Below are 23923 nucleotides of genomic sequence, written 5' to 3'. Positions count from 1 at the left end.
TAAGAGACAACAGAATTTAAAGCTGTGATTCTGGGGTCATAAGAAGACTTTTTACAAGGTGGTTGTAGCTGTGTGCTTTTGAACGCACTGAAATAAGTGACACAGCTGGTTTCAAAATTGAAAAAGTCAAGTGAAGTTTTCAAAAAGAGAAATACAAATTAAAATACTTGAAAATTCACTTTTGCTCTAGTACCTGGCATAGATTTAAAAAGCTCAAATATGGGATGGTATAAAACTTTTTATCTACCAGTGTAGAGTAATGCAACATTCCCTAATTCACATTAGCAAACCCTATTACCTCACAATCACACACACACTCCCCAAATCAAAGGCAGCACAGTAACATGAGAAAAGCAAAACAAACATCAATTCTAGCCTGAAGGATTTCACTTTCAGGAGATGATTTAAAACTTTTACATGATGTGTCCGTGTCAGTGAGCTTCTTCCAAGCAAAGACTTTGGAACTTGCAGGGTGTATTGGTTTTATGTGGCAAGGTTTTGGTAGCGGGGGGGGTTACAGGGGGGGCTCCTGTAAGAAGCTACTGGAAGCTTCCCCTGTGTTCGAGAGAGAGCGAGCCCATACCAGCCGGCTCTAAGACGGACCCGCCGCCAGCCAAGGCCGAGCCAATCAGTGATAGTGGTAACGCCTCTGTGATAACATTTTTAAGAAGGAAAAAAAGTGGGGACAGTAAGAAAACAGCCGCCAGAGAGAGGAGTGAGAACATGTAAGAGAAACAAGCCTGCGGACACCAAGGTCAGTGCAGAAGGAAGGGGAGGAGATGCTCCAGGTGCCAGAGCGAAGATTCCCCTGCAGCCCGTGGTGAAGACCCTGGTGAGGCAGGCTGTCCCCCTGCAGTCCAGGGAGGTACACGGTGGAGCAGATATCCACCTGCAGCCCGTGGAGGACTCCACGCCGGAGCAGGTGGGTTCCCGAAGGAGGCTGTGACCCCGTGGGAACTCTGCGCTGGAGCAGGCTCCTGGCAGGACCTGCGGATCTGTGGAGAGAGAAGCCCACGGAGCAGGTTTTCTGGCAGGACTTGTGACCCCGTGGGGGACCCACGCTGGAGCAGTGTGCTCCTGAAGGACTGCACATCGTGGAAAGGACCCATGCTGGAGCAGTTCGTGAAGAACTGCAGCCCGTGGGAATGGCCCACGTTGGAGAAAGTTCATGGAGGACTGTCTCCCGTGGGTGGGACCCCACGCTGGAGCAGGGGACGAGTGTGATGAGTCCTGCCCCTGAGGAGGTGAAGCGGCAGAAAATAACGTGTGATGACCATAAACCCCATCCCTGTCCCCCTTGTGCCGCTGGGGGGGCTTGGTGGAGAAATCCGGGAGTGAAGTTGTGCCCGGGAAGAAGGAAGGGGTGGAGGGAAAGTGTTCTGAGATTTCGTTTTATTTCTCATTTACCTTACTCTGGCTGATTAGTAATAAATTGAGCTAATTTTCCCTAAGCTGAGTCTGTTTTGCCCGTGACGGTAATTAGTGAATGATCTCTCCTGTCCTTATCTCGACCCGCAAGCTTTTTGTTATATTTTTCTCTCCCCGTCCAGCTGAGGATGGGGGAGTGATAGAACGGCTTTGGTGGGCACCTGGCGTCCAGCCAGGGTCAACCCATCACACAGGGTTATTTGGATCCAGAACCTCCTATTTTGTAAGGTGATGCTCTCATCTCCAGCTTGCCCCTACAAAGCTCTGTTTATTTAACTACTCATTTAGAATGCATTTATCATACCTGGGCAACTGACAAACTCACAAGCAAACCATAAAGCCCCACAGACAAATTGAAAGAGGTAGCTTCTTCATCCATGTGTAGACTTCTTTAAAGTTCAGCAGTGTCTAAACAAAGACTACTGTATACGCCTCACAAAAAGATGTCCTGAATTGTGGAACATCTTAGCAAGAGGTGTAATTAAAAAACAACAATAAAATAAACACCAAAAAGCATCATCTTGGTTTAAGAAACCAAATCCTTTCATTAGACTGAAATATTTGGGCTAATTGTCATGCAGATCAGGGATTAAATTGAAAGGCCATTAATGCACTAGGTATTTGCAATACAGTAGCTCAAAGCAGACATATGTTTTTTTGCTCGAGGCATAAAAGAACCCATGACTCTATCAGTCCTTAGTTGTAAAGAAAAATCTTTACTCACCGACACACCACAGCATATACAAGTTATTTCCTTCCCTTAAAGGAAAACCAAGTACAAAAACCTAGTTCTACTATCAAGACACAGATCAATTATTTGGTCATGTTGGGTGTTTGAAAATCTGCATTTTTGCCTGCAAATCCAAGCTACAGTAACAGAACATGTAGCATTTGCATTCCAGCAGCCAAAAGCAAGCACAGCACAAGGTTCTGCATGTATCAATGAAGCTGTGTGTACAAGGGATGCCAGAAACAACCACGTGCAAGGAATCAGGATATGTAGCAATGAAGCCTTTGGGGAGGTAGGTGAATTTGAAAATTTGACTTATCTTAAAGTTACTATTTATTCAAGAGAAGCGGGTGTGATTTCTCTTAAATGGAAGAACAAAATCACTATGTGTACCATGAAGAGAATAAAATGATCGGTAAAAGAAGAAAAAATAATGCCCCAAGGTAAAGTAGACCCAATAGTGATCTTGGTAAGTTGCATTCAGCCCTGGAAAATACCAATGTGTTCCAAAATGTGTGATGGGAATGTTACTGAAGGGATAATGAAAACTAATTGCATTGTCCAGACTAAATTAAAGGCCAGCACCTCTGTGCTGGCCACAGAGCAAGCATTCACTGTCTCCTCTGTATCTCCTCTCCCCAGGCTCACCTGTCACAAAGGTCAGGAAGAACTCGAGAGCCAAACTTACTCTCTTCACATACCTGCCTCTAGCTATGTCAGTTGCCTGCTACAGGCCACCTGTAATGAGTCTGTGCTCCATCTGTACCCACAGAAGGGATGGTGAACTGCTTTTACACTGATGAGGAATAGGTGATACATGGAAGAAGGCTCTCGGAAGCTTCCTGTTTGCCCTCATTCTTAACGGCAAGCAAATTCCTTGCCTAATTTTTTCTCACTAGGCATTCAGGCTCCTAGCTGATAATGCTTTAGCCCTGTAAAACATGGCTTCTGCAGCCATTCATTAAGAGGCATATACTCTCCATTTCAAGCACATGCTGTTTCATCAAGGATTAGGGGTGCAGCAACTTAGAAGTAATATAAGAGTCATGCATCTGTAAACATGTCTTTTTACACAGGAGGAACATTAACTATGAATGGATCAAACCCTTCACTCTTGATTTTACACACTGCACCACTCCATCTACCTCAAAACTAAGTTTCTTGGACCACAGCTCAGGGCTATGCCCTTGTTTTACCAATGCAATGGCTGTAAAAGAGGAAGGCTATCTATCTCAGACTACATTCACCATCCCTCAGTCTCTCTTTCAGTGCATGTTAAATCTTATCAAAATTGTCTGCTTCAGCTGCCACACAATTAAACACAACAGTAAAGGGCTTTTTTAACTAGATATATGCACCAGGAAGAACTTTAAAGAAGGACCCTACTTCCTTTATTGCCTGGATGCTTGACGCCAGAGATAACCCTTGTCCATCCCTCAGTGGCCTCTGAGATTCTTTATCAGCTATAATCCCATTTGCATTAAAACTTCTTGTACTCTGTTTTACCTCTCCCAACGCTTTAGTGGGTATACTGTTATGTCCTTTGCTATCAGCTTTGTTTCAGCAGCACAAAGGCTCGAGGTTGGTTTGTGCAACTGAAGCAACAGCTCTGCAAAAGAACAGACCCACAGTGTCACTCAGGAGGTAACCACCTCCTTCCAGTGCTGTACAGGCAGTACAGCTCCTTGAGCTCTTGAAGTGCTCTTCTACTTCAGCAACTGGACATTCCCAGTGTCAAGTCTATGCATAATGGAAAATACCCTAACTAAGCCCATCCAGTACTCCCTCAGCCTGTATATATGTATTTTAAAGGTCTGGCAGTGTCCACTGGAGCCCTGGCACAACCACAAAACAAAGCACACCTCGGCAGCACTTGGAACCGCACAGTCCTCTGCACAGGGGTTAACTAAACCCTCTTCTCTACAGTGAGCTAATTCTGGAGTATGCCCTGAAGCTGGGTGAAATCCAACATAACAACACCTTCAAAGGCAGGAAGTAAAAGCTAAAGCATCTGCGAAACCCTTGCAACCAAATAAGGCAGCTTTGTAATGTGCTTTCTGAATCATGGCACGTCATTTTTCTCAGATGTTCCCTCTGAATAGCCCTGCCAGCAGATAGAAATTTGTATGAACTCTGCCAGCCTCACTGCTTTGGTACAAGAAGGACTTTAAGCTACCAACACTGAAAAGTGGTATGTTACAAGGCATTACGATAGCACTTGTCACACCAGGATCTCCTCCAGGAAAAAGATGGCATGCAAAACTTGTGTTTGCTCACCACCAGTACCCTACTGTGAAACTCGGCCCAACCTGCAAACAGGCAGAGTGCCATCCCAACACATGGCTTTAGATTTCAGCAGCCAACAGACCATCTACAAGCATCAAGTGTGATAGCTATGGGCAGGAATCCCAGCCCAGAGAGCCCAAACAGCTGTCTCTTCTGAGCTAGCAAGCCCGCAGTTAATAGAATATAGAAATCCCTAATCCCACTTTTAGCTGGCTTTAAAGAAGGGAGAGGTGGAGATAGACAAGGAGTCTTAAAGAAAACCAAAAATATTATAATTCTTATTTTGATCCTAAGAATGCTGAAGAGAAAAAAAGCAAGCAAGTAATCAAGAGATATTGTGGGGCCTCTGATTAGTTGATATACCTTGTCACAGAGTTTATGATAGTAAGGCCTTTATAAGACACATAAGCAGGAAACAACTGCGGCCTAGATCAGAGCTGTAAATTAGGGCCTCTTGCTAAACAGGTGTTTGATGACTGTTAACCTCTCTAGAGGAAAAGCTTAAAAACAATTTTAAATCTGCCCTGTTTCAGCACTGGCTAACTTTGAATTTTACAGGAGATAAGTAAGATGCATCATTTAGAAATGAAACAAAAGATACTCAAGGGCTGATGACTTATTTAACGTACTTGTCCTCATGTACAGAGAGGGGGAAATTTAATGATATACAGAGAGGAAAACTTAATGAAACCAGTCTGAAAGACAAGGGTGTTGTTCAGCATTCCCTTCATCAGATACAGACACATACGGCGATATTGTTACCTCTGTGCAGAACTATATGGTCAATCATGTTGCGTTTATATTTGGTGTGATATAGGCAAAGAGGACAGCGAAGGTCTTTGGGTCCTTCCTCAGGAACTGCCGAATGCCCAGCTTCCACGTGCATAGTAAAAGCAGATCTGTGAAACAGGAGGGAGAGATGGAAGCAGTCAGAAGAGGTGTGCAGGGAACGATGAAGTGTCACAGCTCTATAAGGGACGTGTTGTGTAAAATGGTACAGATACCACTCAGCCTTGTCTTCACAGTGCCACATGGCATTTCAGTGGAGCTATTCACAGGAGTAACACATGAGCAGAGGTATTTGCAGGCTTGTATCCTCAAGTAACAAACATTCACTCTGACAAGATATTCTTTTGCATGGGTTGCTCTATAGTCACATTGCTATAGTTAAGATAGCAAAAGAATTCCCATCATTCATGGTCATTATTTGTCTTCAGGATGAAATATTCAGTGTACTTTCTCTGGCAAAGATTAAATTTTTAGCAAGTTGAAAAAAATCTATCTACTGTTCTGGACCTGCAGAGGTGAGGACAGACTTATTTCTGGAGGCAGATAATGTCCTTAACCATCTCCGTCTTTGTAGGACAAGCCCAAAACCAGCTAAAATCTTTAGATTTGGGATACAAACCAGACTTGCGTTCACAGTGAGTTTGGCACTGAGTAGTTAAATTTTAAAGCATCAGCTATAAGGATCTGAAAACCCAAGATTAAGAATAGTCTAGTTATTAATGTGGAGGAATGAATGAATACTCCACAGTACTTTTGAACAAAAAATTTCTTGCTGGCATTACATTGGCTGCATACTTAAAAGTTGCAAGAGACATGCACGCAGAGGAAATTAACTGTACACCAATTTAACCACAAGCTCAACTACTGAAATAAGAGGCGTCTGTAAACTTGGGGCACTTGGTCATTTTTTCCTAAAGCAGTGGTAAAGCTTGCAAAAGCTAAGGAGCTTGCCACATTGAACTAGAGTTAGAAGTCTCTTTGAAGTTCTTCAAGACTGTTAGCTTGACACAAAGCAATTTCCTAACACAACTGGCTTTGGGCCCAGCTCAGTGATCACTGAATTCTACAGGTGTATTTCTATCGAGTTCAGTGAGTGCTTTCATGCATTTAAGTTTCTATGGTAAGTTGAAGAGGGGATTGGTATGGGGTTTTTTTGCCCCCTCCCCCCTTTTTTTAAAGACAAAAACCATGCTGTGTTTCTAAAAGAAGCAAGATTTAAACCCTGAATGTTTGAGACACCACATGACACTGCTAATCCCTTATGCAACTATGAACGTGTGTAAATGTTGCTTGATTTAAGATGATTTCATTTCACTTCAGGTAGAAGAAAATGGCACTTGCAAGACACAAACAGAATGAACAGACCTGGCAATTGCTGGTAATCTTTAAGAGAGATAGCAATCAGGATATAAAGCACAAGCAGCAAATTTTACCATAGAGGCAGCAAGGGGCTGAAGCAACAGAGGCTAGAGACATGAAACTAGAGGTTGCTCTTGTTTGGATTCTCTCAGGTTTGTGCTCAACATTTTCTTCCAACAGAACTCCTCCCCTTTATCCAGTCATACTGCTTACTGTGACCAGTCTCCTAAGAACTTAACAAGTTTGAGGCCTCAAATTCAGCTGAGGGTGTTATGCTCGAGGGTCTAGCATATCAGGAAGAAATGATGAACAGCATAGGTGCACAGGCCTTTATTTTCCTTACAGAACAGCAGCTAAAAACATACACATGAACACACATAGCACCGAGTTTTTAAATTTTGCACATCTAATTGGATTTCTGAAATGTCTCTATATGCTGTCAGATATACTAGAGAATGCTTTGCATTTCAGCTAGATAGATGGTGGGAGAAATAAAATTACATGAGAGAGGTTTTTTTCAGAAAGGTGATATAAATTCTTCTGTCTCTGTAGGACACTTGATTGTTCCATGCTTCATATCGATTGCACCAGAAAATTACCTTATTTTTGTAGAGAAGATTTGCACAACTGAGGATAAGGATAGCCCTCTACTTGTCTATGCTGAGGAGGAATTACTACCTGTACCATTTCCTCCAGCAAGTAAATTGTCACCCCACTGGACCTGTTGTTTGAGAACAGAAGGACTCGTGGATGATGTGATGGTTGGAGGCCATCTTGGGCATAGCGATCATGAAATGGTAAGAGTTTTCGATTCCTGGAGAAGTAAGGAGGGGGTCAGCAGAACTGCCACCTTGGACTTTCAGAGGGCAGACTTTGGCCTGTTTAGGGGCCTGGTTGACAGACTCCCTTGGGAGGCAGTCCTGAAGAGCAAAGGAGTCCAGGTAGGCTGGACATTCTTCAAGAAGGAAATCTCGGAGCAGGAGCAGGAGCAGGAGCAGGAGCAGGCTGTCCCCAGGTGCCGAAAGGTGAACCTGCAGGGAATAAGACTGGCCTGGCTGAACAGAGAGCTTTGGCTGGAACTCAGGATAAAAAAGAGAGTTTATGACCTTTGGAAGAAGGGGCAGGCCACTCAGGAGGACTACAAGGATGTTGTGATGTTATGCAGGGAGAAAATTAGAAGGGCCAAAGACCAGCTAGAACTTAATCTGGCTACTGCTATAGAATACAATAAAAAATGTTTCTATAAATACATTAGCAACAAAAGGAGGGATAAGGAGACTCTCCATCCTTTATTGGATGTAGGGGGAAACATGGTGACAAAGGATGAGGAAAAGGCTGAGGTACTTAATGCCTTCTTTGCCTCAGTCTTTAACTGTAAGAGCAATTGTTCTCCAGGTACCCAGTCCCCTGAGCTGGAAGACAGGGAAAGGGAGCAGAATGAAGCCCCCATAATCCAAGGGGAAACAGTTAGTGACCTTCTACGGCACTTAGACACACCCAAGTCTATGGGACTGGATGGGATCCACCCAAGGGTACTGAGGGAGTTGGCAGAAGTGCTCACCAAGCCACTTTGCATCATTTATCAGCAGTCTTGGCTAACCAGGGAGGTCCCAGTTGACCAGAGGTTAGCAAATGTGATGCTCATCTACAAGAAGGGCTGGAAGGAGGATCCAGGGAACTACAGGCCTGTCAGTCTGACCTCGGTGTCAGGGAAGGTTATGGAGCAGATTGTCTTGAGTGCCATCATGTGGCATGTACAGTACAACCAGGGGATCAGGCCCAGTCAGCATCGGTTTATGAAAGGCAGATCCTGCTTGACTAACCTGATCTCCTATGACAAGATGACACACTTAGTGGATGAGGGAAAGACTTTGGATGTTGTTTACCTAGACTTTAGTAAACCCTTTGACACTGTTTCCCACAGCATTCTCCTGGAGAAACTGGCTGCTCATGGCTTGGACGGCTGTACTCTTTCACTGGGTAAAAAACTGGCTGGATAGCCTGGCCCAAAGAGTTGTGGCAAATGGAGTTAAAGCCAACTGATGGCTGGTCACAAGTGGTGTTCCCCAGGGCTCAGTACTGGGGCCAGTTCTGTTTAATGTCTTTATCAATGATCTGGATGAGGGGATCAAGTGCACCGTCAGCAAGCTTGCAGATGACACCAAGTTGGGCAGGAGTGTTGATCTGCATGAGGGTAGGAAGGCTCTGCAGAGGGATCTGGACAGGCTGGATCGATGGGCTGAGGCCAACTGTATGAGGTTCAACAAGGCTAAGTGCTGGGTCCTACACTTGGGTCACAACAATCCCATGCAATGCTGCAGGCTTGGGGAAGAGTGACTGGAAAGCTGCCCAGCAGAAAAAGACCTGGGGATGTGGCTGACAGCCAGCTGAATATGAGCAGCAATGTGTCCAGGTGGCCAAGAAGGCCAATAGCATCCTGGCTTGTATCAGAAATAGTGTGGCCAGCAGGACTAGGGAAGTGATTGTCCCTTTGTACTTGGTGAGGCCACACCTCGAGTATTGTGTTCAGTTTTGGGCCCCTCACTACAAGAAAGACATTGAGGTGCTGGAGCGTGTCCAAAGAAGGGCAATGAAGCTGGTGAAGGGTCTAGAGCACAAGTGTTATGAGAAGCAGCTGATGGAACTGGGGTTGTTTAGCCTGGAGAAAAGGAGTCTGATGGGAGACCTTATTGCTCTCTACAACTACCTGAAAGGAGGCTGTAGTGAGGTGGCGGTCAGTCTCTTCTCCCAAGTAACAAGCAACAGGACAAGAGGAAATGGCCTCAAGTTGCGCCAGGGGAGGTTTAGGCTGGATATTAGGAAAAATTTCTTCACTGAAAGCGTCGTCAGACATTGGAACAGGCTGCCCAGGGAAGTGGTTGAGTCACCATCCCTGGAGGTATTTAAAAAACATGTAGTTGTGGCACTTGGGGACATGGTTTAGTGGTGGACTTGGCAGTGTTAGGTTAATGGTTGGACTCAGTGATCTTGAAGGTCTTTTCCAACCTAAATGATTCTATGATTCTATGATTCTAAAACCTACTGTAAGGACTTACTGTGCTTTCGTCTGCAGCAGATGGTACCAGCTGTTGTAGGAGAGAGGAAAATGGATTACATGGATGCTGCTGTGATCTGGCATGGCATTTCCTATGTTCCTCTCCCTGGTCAGCAGTGGCCATGTTTCTGTTAGCTACAGCCAGCTCTCAAAGATCTCAGAAGTCTTTTCAAGTGCTAAAATACCCCTTATGAGTTCAGTTTATCTGTTTTGCACAGTACTTACTTAAAGCCTGTATAAAAGGAACAATCTTTGCACTTGAAGAGCTTCTTCCCTCCGTGTTTGTCACGGTAGTGACGCCGAATGCTCTGTATGTAACCCGAGGAGAATTCACAAAATTCACAGTTAAGGATGGCTTCCGTTTTTTCCACTCCTGCAGCACTCCCAGAAAGTGGGATTGGGCTGATGTTGTTGTTGTTCCTGGCCAAAGCTGCAGACTGGTAGTGGTTCAACTGCTGCTGAACATCAGGAGGCTCAGAGTATGAAGAGTCTGTAGAAAAACAAGAGGGAAGTTGTTATTCCAGGTGGATCAACAAATCCAAAAATGTTTGAGGCCTGCTCCAGCACCTATTGGCTTTTAGAGGGGTTGATCAAGATGTTGGTTATGAAATCCGCCGACAGCTTTCTGAAGGGTTAAGAAAAAGAGGTGTAGCACTTCTTAATCTAATCTAATGTGTATTCTACAATTTAAAAGGTGATCAGTATAAATTATGCTCTTTAGATCTGATTTGGGGAGGAAAGAAAGTGACAGATTTAAATTTAAAGTAGTCTAAAAAGAAGTCTGGTTTTAAGACACTTAATTTGTGAAGGTAAAGCACATTAATCATACTACCAAGTGTTTATGTGTTTGGTGCATAAATCAGACCAGATACTCTTAAATATCTTATGCCAGTTTACACCAGATGAAAGTACGGCACAGGATACACATAAATAGCCGACCTAAAAGGGAAAAGAAAAAAAAAAAAGAAAGGAAAAATAAATGGATACTCTTCCTTACTCATTCATGGAATTATTTGAGAAACTCACACCAAAAGTTAACTTTAGCGAAATGATACAATTTTACTTTGTCACACTTGAAGCAGTCTTCACAAAAAGTAAATTCAAGTTCTCCTATCTGATGATGTTTGAAATGAAATCATTGGGAAAAAAGATATTTCATCACAAATTCCAGTAAAGCAAACTTCTAAACCGCATTTCCTTAGAAGCTGCTAAGTTTTGCTATACTGAGAAAGAGATCTCTTTATACAGATATGTCTGTATAGATGCATCCCTTCTAAAACGCAGCAGAACTGTGTCACACCATTTTAATGGCATGTGGAGAAACACAGTCGAGATGTCTCAGTACTGAAACTGAAAGCTATAATACTTTAGTTGGATCCCTCCAAAAAGGAGCGGGGGAGGGTGGTGTTGAACCTTTACCAACACACTGCTTGAATGTGGAGGTTAGGAATTCATCTGCTTTGTCCTATATAACCCACAGCTGCCTATGAATGGCACAAATGAAAGCAGATGAATAAAGCACAGATGAATTTCAGTGTCACTTTCCTGAAAAGAAGACAAAAGGCTCTTTTCTTTAGCTTTCTGGAAGAAGGGAAAGGGGGGGGGGGGGAATGGAGTCGGGATACAGACTGTACCAGCCACCTCCTGCTTTGATGGGTGCTTCATTTTCCGAAGCTTAATTCCCCGAGGCTAGATATGTAGGAATTCTCTAACAGAGGTACTTGTGGGAACTTAACACCATCCATTCTAACCAATTAGTACAGAGAAACAAAAGGCAAACAGGCCTATACAGCACTCAGTCTGGGGACTTCTCCACCTGCCTTCAAAAGAGTAAAATGCTTGCTTTCTTTTCTCACTACCGCAGAAGGGTGTTATACATGCCTGAGAAATGAAAAACAAACTAACAACAACAACAACAAAAACCAAAGACACAAACAAAACACGAGCAGGAGATAAATGTCTTCAGGCTCCCCTGGCTTCATCACCAGGTGTGCAGCAAAGACAAAGGCAGACACATGAAAGATTCTGGTAAAATGAATGAAATACTTTTTGGTTTTCCTATCCAAGCCTCATGAACTGAGGCTAGATTACAATGAAGCATTTATTATCTCTCATTTCCACCACTTCTACAGCAGGTTTGCTAACCATGAGGGCTCACAGTGAGCTCCACCCATTGTGTTTGAAACAGGCTCCCCATTTCCTTTACTTTGGCACCAAATGGGCCTGAGGAGCTGTAAACTTCTGCAGAAGTCTCTTCTCCCTCACAGGCAGCAACTGTGCTCTCACCCTCTTTTGGAACAGGACCTTGAGGCCCGAAATGATGCATGGTTCAGAGCTTGCATATCTGCAGCCTGGTGTCTGGGCTATCAGGTTCAGTATTTAGGAAAGCTAAAGTCCTGATAGAATTAAATCTGGCCAGGGATGTCAAAGGCAACAAGAAAAGCTTCTGTAGGTACGTCACTGATAAAAGGGAAAATGTGGGCCCTCTCTGGAAGGAAATGGGAGACCTGGTTACCCAGGACATGGAGTAGGCTGAAGTACTCAATGATTTTTTTGCCTCAGTCTTCACTGGCACTTGCTCCAGCCACACCACTCAAGTTGCAGAAGGCAAGGCAGGGACTGGGAGAATGAAGAACTGCCCACTGTAGGAGAAGATCAGGTTTGAGACCATCTAAGGAACCTGAAGGTGCACACGTCCATAGGACCTGATGAGGTGCATCCACAGGTCCTCAGGGAACTGGCAAATGAAGTGGCTAAGCCACTATCCACCACATTTGAGAAGTTGTGGCAGTCTGGGGAAGTTGCCACTGACTGGAAAAGGGGAAACATCATGCACTTTTAAAAAGGGAAAAAAGGAAGACCCAGGGATCTACAGGCCTGTCAGTCATACCTCTGTGCCCTGCAAGATCATAGAGCAGATCCTCCTGGAAACTATGCTAAGGCACATGGAAAATAAGGAGGTGACTGGTGACAGCCAACATGGCTTCACTAAGTGGAAACTGTGCCTGATAAATTTGGTGGCCTTCTACGATGGGGTTACAGCATTGGTGGATAAGGGAAGAGCAACGGATGTCATCTACCTGGACTTACGCAAAGCGTTTGACACTGTCCCACATGACATCCTTGTCTCTAAATTGGCAAGACACAGATTTGATGAGTGGACCACTGGGTGGATAAGGAATAGGCTGGATGGTCACGCTCAAAAGAGTTGCGGTCAATGACTGGATGTCCAAGTGGAGACCAGTGACAAGTGGTGTTCCTCAGGGGTCAGTACTGGAACCCATGTCAGTGACATGGACAGTGGGATCGAGTGCACCCTCAGCAAGTCTGCTGACAACACCAAGCTGCGTGGTGCAGTCGACATACTGGAGGGAAGGGATCCCATCCAGAGGGACCTTGACAGGCTTGAGAGTTGGGCCTGTATGAACCTCATGAAGTTCAATAAGGCCACGTGCAAGGTCCTGAATATGGGTTGGGGCAATCCTAAACACAAATACAGGCTGGGTGACGACTGGATTGAGAGCAGCCTTACAGAGAAGGACTTGGGGCTACTAGTGGATGAAAAACTTAATACGAGCCAGCAATGTGCGCTTGCAGCCCAGAAAGCCAACTGCATTCTGGACTGGATCAAAAGAAGTGTGACCAGCAGGTTGAAGGAGGTGATTCTTCCCCTCTGCTCTCATGAGACCCTACCTGGAGTACCGCATTCAGCTCTGGGGCCCCAAACATAAGAAAGACATGTACCTGTTGGAGCAGGTCCAGAGGAGGGCCACAAAGATGATCGGGGGCTGGAGCACCTCCCCTGTGAAGACAGGCTAAGAGAGGTGAGGTTGTTTAGCCTGGAGAAGATAAGATTCTGGGGAGACCTTATAGCCTTCCAGTACTTAAAGAAGGCCTACATGAAAGATGGGGAAGGACTCTTTATCAGGGAGTGTAGTGATATGATGAGGGGTAACAGTTTTAAACTGAGAGAGGGTACATTTAGATTAGATATTAAGAAAAAATTCTTTCCTGTGAGGGTGGTGAGACACTGGAACAGGTTGCCCTGAGAAGTTGTGGACACCCCATCCCTGGAAGTGTTCAAGGCCAGGTTGGATGGGGCTTTAAGCAACCTGGTCTAGTGGAAGGTGTCCCTGCCCATGGCAGGGGGGTTGGAACTAGATGATCTTTAAGGTTTCTTCCAACCCAAACCATTCTATGATTCTAGGATTCTATGAAAACCAGTGAAAGCAGTGGAAAGATAGCAACTGACTTGAGTTTGCTTCCAAACATGCGTTTTAGCACACAGCACAGAATGAACTGCCAGCAAATAAGAAACAGATGGTGAGGTTGAGGTTTTGGATTTCTTTATTTATTTTTCAAAAGCAGTACCTGAGAGAAGGACTAGGGAAGCAAATCCACAGCACAGAGCAACAGCACTGCCTTAAACTGGCAGAGCACTCCTACATGGGCACCTTCTCTATTTCCAACAACTCTGCATGTACTTCAGTGCTGGGCTGACTGAAGTTGGTGATCAAATATTATAAGAGCCTTCGCATTTATACAAGCCTTGAGCTGCTGTGCAGCGAACTGCTGAACACCTTCTGGCAGTGTTGCTGCAACAACAAGATGCCTTGATGTAAGAGTGGAGAATGAAGGAGAAAGAGAGCAGAACTTTTCCCCCAGAACTGACCAACAATTGAGTCATGGCTGTACACAATTCAAGTTCCACCTCAGTCTTTTTCCTGCACCTCAAACACAAAGGATTGGGAGCACTCTGGGAAAGTTTTACAACCTTGGCCTGGAGCAGGAAGAGGGTCTAGCCATCCATGTTTGGAAAAAAGTAAAATGGCCTTAGAAGCCTACATCAAAGTCAGAAAGCAGAAGAAAGACATTAAAAGAAGCAAAGGTAAGAGTTAAGAGAATTAGTATTCAGTAATGTAAAACACAAAGGCAAAGAGAAAACATGAAGGGGAAGAAAATGAAGAAAAATGAAACACCAGGAAGTACTGATTATAGGTTAAGGAAAAAAATGGCATTTTTTCCTTTGAACAGCCTCGAGGCAGCACAAGAAAATAAAGCATGCTCATATATGTAATGCAAGGAAAGAAAAAGGAATAATTAGCCCTGACTGATTTAAAACAATAAAACAAAAAAAACCCCACACCAAAACCACCCGAGATCTGTTTTTAAAAGTAATTTTATCCAAAATGAATGGAAGGACTTCGCCGTGCAACTCCAAAAGCAAGGTAAGTCATGGGACGATCTGACGTAAAAGGAAGGACACCTACAGTCATACCAAGAGGCAAAAATTAACAGTAATTGATGTAGTAAAAAATGGAAGAACAGTACCAATGCTGCAAATCTCAATTTTGAGATTTCACATATCACATCTGCCTACAGACTACCTGTACAGGAAGAATAACAAGGCTAGCTAGTAGTGTAAACCCTGCCAGCACCTACAGATCTAAAAGGCCACAGAAACTACACTCAGTATACAACAGCATTCTCAGATCCAAATGCGGAAATGACTAGTTGAAAGGAAAGCAGTAGAAATGAATGTCCACATGATGACTCATCAGCACAGCCATACCTAAATTACTATTGTATGCTGGTAATAATACGTAAGTCTTACAGTGTCTCTGCATGGGGTGAAGAGAGACAGCATTTCCAGAGTGCCTAAAACACTTAAATGCCTGGTAAGTGATGTTGCCACCCTGAAAACTTTATTCAGAGTACAGACACAAAGACTGGTACAATGAGTCTGTCAACAATACTGGAAGTTACTACCTCATCCAAAAAAGCATTCACAGTCTCCACTACAATGCAATACAATGCAATCATGAAGATGCAGCTTGATACATACCTGCATACCTTGGGATCATGCACTGGGGAAAAATATACAATGAAAACCTACTACAGAAGCAAAATGAAAATCTAAGTTTTCATGGATCCTCTGCAGCATGTAACATGTTTCAGATACCTAAAAGAAGAAAAACTTGGGAACTTTTCAGAAGAAAAGAGTAACTAAAGATTCTGATCTGAATACATAAATTTACTCAGAAATTAAATGATGTTTTAGTTATTTGTAGGTATTTTCAGAGCTACTGATGAACATGTAGGCAATGGCAAAACACACTAAAACAAGACACCTAAATGAAACAACAGACCAGAAATATGCCTGGACATGTCTAGGTAAGAGACACTGAGCAGCAGTTGAGAAACCAGAGGAAAAAGTACCTATTAAAGGAAAGAAATCAGACCATTGCTTCATCCTTCTAGGGTGAACAGAACCAGACACTTCTAACACAAGCATTTGCATGCCTGCACAGTGAGGGACAGGGATGGAGGGAGAAACACTGTTCAGCAAAAGCAACTCTTTGAATACACTGGATAGTGAGCTCACTGCATGTGCAAACTACTAATAATTGAATAGCTTTATGGCCAGAAGGAGACAGTGGGAGAAAAAAATGAAGATGTCATGCTTTCCTGGTACATCCACATGGAAACATCAACCAAAGTCAAAAGAGATCAGCACTTGTATGACAAATGAAACTGGGAAAGGGGATGTTTGAATCCTGAGATAAGAAAAAAATCAAAGAGAAGGTATAGATAACAAGTGCTTAAAAACGCTGGGGGGGGGGAGGGAATGCAGTAACAATACAGGCCTAGGATGTTATGGATCTGTGAGAAAATGTACTAAAGACAGTAAAAGGAAAATATTTGGAATGCTACTTAATTTTCTCTGAAATTATTCACATAAAGAGAAGATTCCTACAATGAACAACAGAAAAATTCCAAGGTATAAGATAAGTCTGAGTGGAACTTATGACATTTAGGAACATAATCCCTTCTGAAATTCAACAGGACTCAAAATTACAAACTCACTGAGTAGTAGGATAGCATATAGTCATGAATGGCAACAGCTTGAAAAGTGGGAAGGTGGCAAAGCAGGGTGTCATACAAAGATTGTCAAGACTACACACAGTTGTTCACTTTATGCCATGCAGCACTGACCTGGAAGGAAGAATATGTGGGAGGGTGAAATGTTCTGCCAATAAATTAAGCTGAGGGGAGGGGAAGATAGAGAAGACTAAGATTCAGAGGGATGCAACAAAACATTCATGAAGAAGCTTAGGGAACCATGCAGTACAAGGAAATTTTATTCACTTCATGTTTAAAAACAGAATATGAACCTACTTCTCTACCCAAATTCTGATTTCTACTGAAGAACCTTTACATTGCTAGGATGTTGTGAATGAGATGTAACAGAAATAAACTTTGTGTCATTGTTTGCACACTCCAAAACACAAAAGAAAAGAGTCATCACAGAGGAAAGAAAATAAAACCCTGGAATAAAATTGCCATTTAAAGGATTTACACCAAAAAAAAACCCCCAAAGCCCAAACCCCAAAACCTTGTTGGAGGAATTTATTTCAGCTTTATCTGCAAAGGCCATTTCTTGGATCATTTTGGACCAGCTTTTTGAGAAACATATTACATATATGTCTAAGACTCAGAAGAGGGCAACCGGAAAGATATATGGACTATGCAAACTTGTTTATTCAAAAGAGGTGAGAAACTATATCAGTGTTTCTTTATAACTTTGAATTCCCTTTTGAGCTATGTGCACACCTATCTCTGAATGGAACTGAGACAGGATATATGCTATGCAGCTTCTTGTACTAACATCAAAATCATTTCAAAGGGACATAAATTTCATCTAAGAAGAAGATAATAATAAGTAATTTTATCTTCTGAATTCCTTTAGACAGAGAGTCTCATACTGCTGCCTACTGAAGAATCTTGGAGTTGAGATCAAGGAGAGAGTGGCTACAATACTCTGTGTAACAGATGCAAAGGAAACCAGTAGGAATAGTAGGACTTAGGAAGGACTAACACAATTGATGAAGTTAAGTTATACCATATTATTTCCATCAGAAGAGAAGGGTTGGTCCAAGACCTCCCCATGCCCTCCTATTTTTGAGTATCCAGCACTACCAGTAATTCCTATTAGTGTTAGCTTTTGAGACAGGCACAAATGTTCACGAACACTGCCTGAATCATTACCCTGCTCTGCTAAAGCTGTGATTTGGAAGGATCCGTTTTAGGGGTCAGGAAACACTTCATCATGTAGCCATTTAATTTCTTGCTATCCCTTCTTTGTCATCTGTCCTCCCCACAACAAAATTTCTTTCCTGGATTCAATGCAATTTAACTTTCCTACAGTTCTTTGGGTGGCTTGGCCAATTACTAGTCACATTTAGGCTGCAAACAACCCCCTCATCATAAACTAGGCTCTTTCCGTAGCTGCTCTACCACTTGCAACCTTTGCAACTTCAGTGCCAAGCCACTAGAACTTTCTAACCCCACCAGTTGCTTTGCTCATTGCTGTTTTTGCTTGCAACACAGAGATGATGTGTGGGGACTGCATTGTGTTTCTGTTGCTCTGGCATTCATGTTATTTCACCTCTGTTCATCCACTGTTCACCTTTGTTTATCCACTGCCTTCTCTTTAAAGAGTGCTTCAGGCTGAGAATCTGCTGCCACTGGCTTATACCAGGTGGACGGTTCAAACTGTTAGTCATGTTTCAACCCTATATTCTTATAATTTGTTATTCAAGGACTAAAATTCCATTGTCTAAAAACAGAGTGGCACTTAAACCAAGAATTCTGATACATGTCAAACACTGGTATGTCCATGTGCTTATATATTTCCATAAAATGCATAAAATAAAAAGTTGCCTCAGTATTCCATATTCTGTTGAGCTAAACTCAAACCTCATAAATGGAAGTGAACTTACAGAAGAGAGGAACACAAAAAGATCTGCAAATAGCTTTAGCAAGAGACTGATTTAACCAATCTGCCAAAAGGACTTACTGGTAACAGGTTCTCTTCTGAATTTACAAAGATTTCCTACTTCAATTGATTCTTCACTCAGACAGTAATCTACAGAGCAATTTTTTTTTTGGCACTGGTAGCTGAACCATTGTCATGCTATTATGCTCCATGATTTCCTCCTCATTTTTAAGGGTAATTCATCAGATATTTTTCAGAAGCACTCCACATTTTCTTTTCTATTGCTCTGGCCCTCTAAGTATTTGTATCAATACAAACACACAGCCACAAACAAACATCCTGCTGTCACCTAAATGCTCACTTGCATCTAAGCTTGAAATGAAGAGGGGAAAGAAATCCAGCTTTGTCAAGTGCTACGTTTTTGCGTTCTGCTCTAAAACTGGCCCTAAAATTACAGTGACCATATATGGGTGCTGAGGATCCATTCTAATCATAGAGCTTAGGAACTTGTAATTTGTTCTGGAGACCTCCAGCATACACCTTGACATTATTATTATTACTACTACTACTACTACCACCACCACCACCACCAACAACAACAACAGCAGAAAGGCCTCATCTCTATCACCACCTCTGAGGTCAGATCACTTTGGGCAGTGTTTTCAAGCATTGGTACCGAAATGTAGTAACAATGTGTCTTAAAGAAGAAATAAATCCAGCTATTTTAATGTCAAACTTTGGGCTGTCAACTATGATGATGATGACATATGTCCATTTCAACAGAGCCAAAATGAGCAAAGGAGTTTTACCCCTCTGTCAAGTACCAAACCCCTCTAGCAGGTTTTAGATCAGTGGAAAGTAACTGGAGTCTCAGGGACTGGGAGAATATCAGTTAGCTTACACAAGAAGGCTACTAACATGTGGGAACGATAGCCTGCAGAAACACTCTCTTGCACAGCATTGGTCAAGTCATACCACATATCCCTTCACAGCAATAGCATCCTTTTTACTCTGTATAGAATGATCACAAATTCCAGGGACAGCAGTAGTATGTGACACCTAAGACAGCATCACCTACCACTTTGTGCCCTATCTTGAACATAAAAAAAAAATCAAGAGTCAAAAGAAACCAAAAACCTCAGGAAAAAAAACCAACAGGAGTCTAGATATGCTTCTTTCTTTGCGCTGTGGGTGTAATCAGGTCATTTCTGTATGCCCGGAAGGAATGCAGAAGATGTTTCTTCCTTCATTTATTACTTGATCCACCCAAACAACTTATTCTGTCTTCTCTCTACCCTAGTCAAGTCTTTCAGTATCACAGCAATCCCATCACAGCAGGCTGGCCAAATCCATACAAAGACTGACAGCACCTTCTCCCAGCTGCATGAGTTCCTGTCTCTACCCTGTTGAATCTCAATTTTGCCTTTACCCTTTCAGTTCAAGCACAAAAAGCTCAGGACCAGAAAAAAGCACAATGAACAGCAAGCTGATACCCCTCTGAGCACAGCCAGTAACAGAATAAACATCTCCCTCTGTTCCACCAGGCACAAAACTGTTCTCAACACGCTGTAGGAAAAGGCCAAAAGCCAAACAACTATACACCAGTGGAAGAGAGCTGCACAGAACAAGGTCATCCCCAGTGCCCTAGGTCCTTGAAACAGTGAGGAGTTTGTTCAGTAAACTTAGAGGTGAACAAGTCCTGCACTTGTTCTACCAGTCCCTGCCAATCTGATGCAGGAGAAAAGTTCCCATCTGATCCAACATCTGATAATTAGTTTAACGCTGCCCACAAGAAGTAAGATGCACCAACAAGTACCAAGAGTTTTAACAAGCACTGGCAGGCAGTGTGGCTACTGGCAGCATCCCTGGGAAGGAAAGACAGGCAAACTCTGAGGGGAAAGCAGAAACATGCTCTAAGTTAGAGAAAGAAGGAACACAGCTAGGGGAAAAAAAAGCAGCCTGCAAGGAAGAAGGGTTAATCTGATACTTCAGCATGAGCATGCAGCATCACTCCTATGGGGCACAAAAGCAGGGAAACAGACAGAACAAGTAGACAGCTCTTTGCAGCCTGACTGTAACTACAAAAGCAGAGACACCTTCTGTTCTGCAGTATGCAGATCACCATCTTGCATCCTTAGCATGAATGGTATCCTTCCAACTCACCTTGCAATTAAAGCAATTCGGTATTGAAGCTTTGCCTGAATTTGCCCTGTAGTCACTACTGGCTCTCTGCCTCCCCAGTCAAAACAACAGTCAAATAAAGGGTCTCAGACAAAGAAAAGGGTGTCGCCCCTCCCCCCAAACAAACAAACAAACAAAACACCAAACCCCAAACTAAATACAAAGAACAGGCTATTCTGCTCCAACACAAGGTTTCTGGGCTGTGAGGACTCTGACTGTTGTGGTCTTCCCCAAACAGCAGCAGCCATAAAACATAAAGACACAGTAGCAACAAGAGAGAAAAAGCACCAAAGGTGAAGAGAGGAGTCTTAGGAACTTTCTGCCCTGATTGGAAGGTTAGAAAAATACCTCTTATCAAGAGCAACAGTGCACATCAATAGAAATAAACAAGTCAGCCACAAACTATGGTAGGGATTAAAAAAAAAAACAACAGCGGCAGTATGTCTGAGCATATAGAAAGTTTGCCTCTCTTCTGAAAGGTGAAAGGAAGAGGGAGATGTGTGGCTCTAGGGCTGAGTGGATCACTGTAACAATCCTGCCTCACTGGCACCAGCTGAGAGGATTTTGTTGAAGAGGCTCCTTGCTTCCCACTGTTCTGATAGTACATGAAATGGCTTTAGCAAACTTGCTAAAGGCCCTCTGCACCCCTCAGGATTTCAGCTGTCAAGCAGCACAAAAGACACACATCCTGATTATGCATTATCCACTTTAAAAATTGTACAGAAATGGGAAGGGATTTACAGTTCTTAAACAACAGTCCCAGAAGCAGAACTTAGTCAAGCAGTTTTGTACCCAGCCTAGCTCTGGCAAAGCAAGCAGATGTATTTATATTTCAGTCTCTAGATGAGGCAAAGTTCTTTTCCACTGGCAAAGGCTAAAGTTCAGAAAAAGCTGGAACAGGGCACTGGGTGTTTCACTTAGCAGTTTGCAACGCATTTGCTCCTGCAAGTAATTAAATTTAACGTAGATGTTGACATACCACGTACTGGGAAACTCCAAAAATCTTCTAGTTCTGACCCTGCATGTGTTTTGTGATCTGTGCTGGTATTAATGATAGATCCCATTTGGCTTGCACAACAGTGAAAAGCATGATTATTGAGCTTCAAGGGCACACACAAAGTGTGCTGCTTTCTACATTCCAAGAACTGGTTACCACTATAAAGGAATGGTTTTGTACAATAGCAGCATGACTGAGAAGACATTGAAAGCCACATCCAGGTCTGTCTAGTCTATCACTTGCACTTTACTGTTCTGTTTTTACAATTCAATATTCTTAATCAGTAAAATTAAAAAACTATTATTTTGAATTACTGCACATAGTAACGATACAAATGAATTTATGAGGCTCCAAATCTGCCAGCCATATGCGTAAAGAGTAGTACTTTGCTCTACAACGCAGTTAGGCCAAAGGGGTTATTTTCACAAAATAAAGAGCTACTCGAAAAAGCAGTAGTACTAGCTAGGGCAATTTAGGGCAAGTATTTTACATGCTCCCAAGAAGCTTTTGCTGAGGCTGAACTCATAACACAAAACTGTTTATCAGTCTACTGAGTCATTTTGCCTTATGGTCTTTATGACAATAGGTTGCACTCATGGATTTCTCCAGTTTATAAGAGGAAGGCAGTCCACCACCACCACAGCCCTTGAATACAAGCAAACATGCGTAACACCAGTGCTTACACAAATGTCTGTTGCCATGTGCCTTCTCCTTAGCTGATGATCACTTTGCAGGTAAACCTCTTGCTATTGTTCCTGTTCCTGTTTTCTACTCTTCAGTCACACAATTTTTGTGTCTGTCTTGCTTCCAGCTCTTCCTTATTGAAGAAAGAGACTGTAGTCTTCTATTGTTATGCCTTGACAATGCAGATTATGGGATTCCATTGCCTTGCACTTAAGTCAATAGGAACAGAACTGACCCTGCATAGTGCAACACTGGAAACCCTTATCTGTGACACATACTGCCCCATAGGATGACAGTATCATCAATAAATCCATACAACCCTTCTGAGCAGAGATTAACATGAATCTAAATTCTGATTCTCACAAAGACTGTGAAAGAACACAGAAACAGATCTTGTTAGGGCATTCACCCAGTCCTCCTAACAGCTTGTAATATTTCAATTTACACTGAATTTTTACTGTGTAAGTTCTCAAAAGTGTTAAGCCACATTTCTGTCTAAAGGGCAAATAAGTAAGTAAATCCAAACAAACAAAAAAGCCAACCACACAAATGCAAAGAAATAGTCAAACATCACCACTTCTTTCTTGCAAGAGGAAAAATACCTGTAAACTATGGGGAGAGGAAAAGAACATTTTACCACAATGGCAACCTTATCATTTCAAAAGAGTTGGACACCACAAACCATTTAGTGCCCCTATGCTATGCAAAACAGAGAAAAGTTGCACTGGTGATCAATATTTGCTGGGTTTTTTTAGCTGCTTGTAAGACCCCGTCCCCCTCCAAACATCATCACCCCACCCCCTAAAAAACCTGAGTCCTTTACCTCTAGTCAAACTAGGATACAATGAAAACACATTCCTTACATATGAAAATAATGCCAAACACACAGAGAGGTAGGATACAAAGAGCAGCATCTTCCAATGATGTCTCTGTAAGAAACTTCTCTGCTAACTCACCGAGACTGTCACAGTCACCTTCTTACACTACTGCCTTGAGAAAGGCATACAAGCACTAAAGTGGTTGTTGTGCTTTCTAATGATAATGAGGTTGCCAGGGATGGGCCTACCTAAAATGTTCAGCATCTGCACTTTAACTTCACTTCCATGTAAAGTATACCAAGCACCCAAAACATCTCCAGGATATACAGCTGAACGCTTCAGATACACTTGCTGCTACCAACACAGAACTAAAAGAGATGAGTCACAAAAATTTAAATATATTCACATCTTTTAATGAATGGATCAATCTATAAGAACAAAAGAAATGTTCTAAGGGAGGCCCCTCAGGGAACAATTTCTGCAGAAAAAAAGAAACATCAGCAGAAGTTCCACTGGGCTGCTGTCCCAGAACAGTTCTATTCAGACATGCACTCTGCTATTACAATTCAGTACCCTTTTCCATTTTCTCCATTTTTACAGGGCTCAACAATTGGCAAGGTAAGTTCTGCTAGCTCCTCAAATCTCCGCAAGTCATCCTGCTCTATTTCCTATTCCAACCACAATATTATCCACAGACAAGAAGAGACCCTTTCTGCAACCATTTCAATTATACTAGCCTGCTGCATACCTACCAACCTACAAAACAAGTTGATAACAATGTGAGACAACCTTTTGTCTGCCTTTCACTCCAGTCCTA

The 23923-nt window shown here is 42.8% G+C and overlaps 1 protein-coding gene across 1 annotated transcript in view; it reads right to left on the bottom strand.

The window, feature by feature from the left end:
• The window catches only part of ZNF462 (zinc finger protein 462), a 54246-nt gene that overhangs the window by 11212 nt on the left and 19111 nt on the right, over window positions 1-23923 (bottom strand). The window contains exons 7-8 of the mRNA XM_010565218.1: window positions 9873-10137; window positions 5207-5343 (exon numbers count right to left, since the gene is read on the bottom strand). Coding sequence (XP_010563520.1) covers window positions 5207-5343; window positions 9873-10137 — 402 coding nt within the window. The remainder of the gene's footprint in view (window positions 1-5206; window positions 5344-9872; window positions 10138-23923) is intronic.

This window comes from Haliaeetus leucocephalus, unplaced genomic scaffold, assembly GCF_000737465.1.
Source record: "Haliaeetus leucocephalus isolate CR32 unplaced genomic scaffold, Haliaeetus_leucocephalus-4.0 Scaffold187, whole genome shotgun sequence".
Taxonomy (NCBI): Eukaryota; Metazoa; Chordata; class Aves; order Accipitriformes; family Accipitridae; genus Haliaeetus; species Haliaeetus leucocephalus.
Note: the sequence above shows the minus strand (reverse complement) of the source record. Positions and strands in the feature narration are given on the sequence as shown.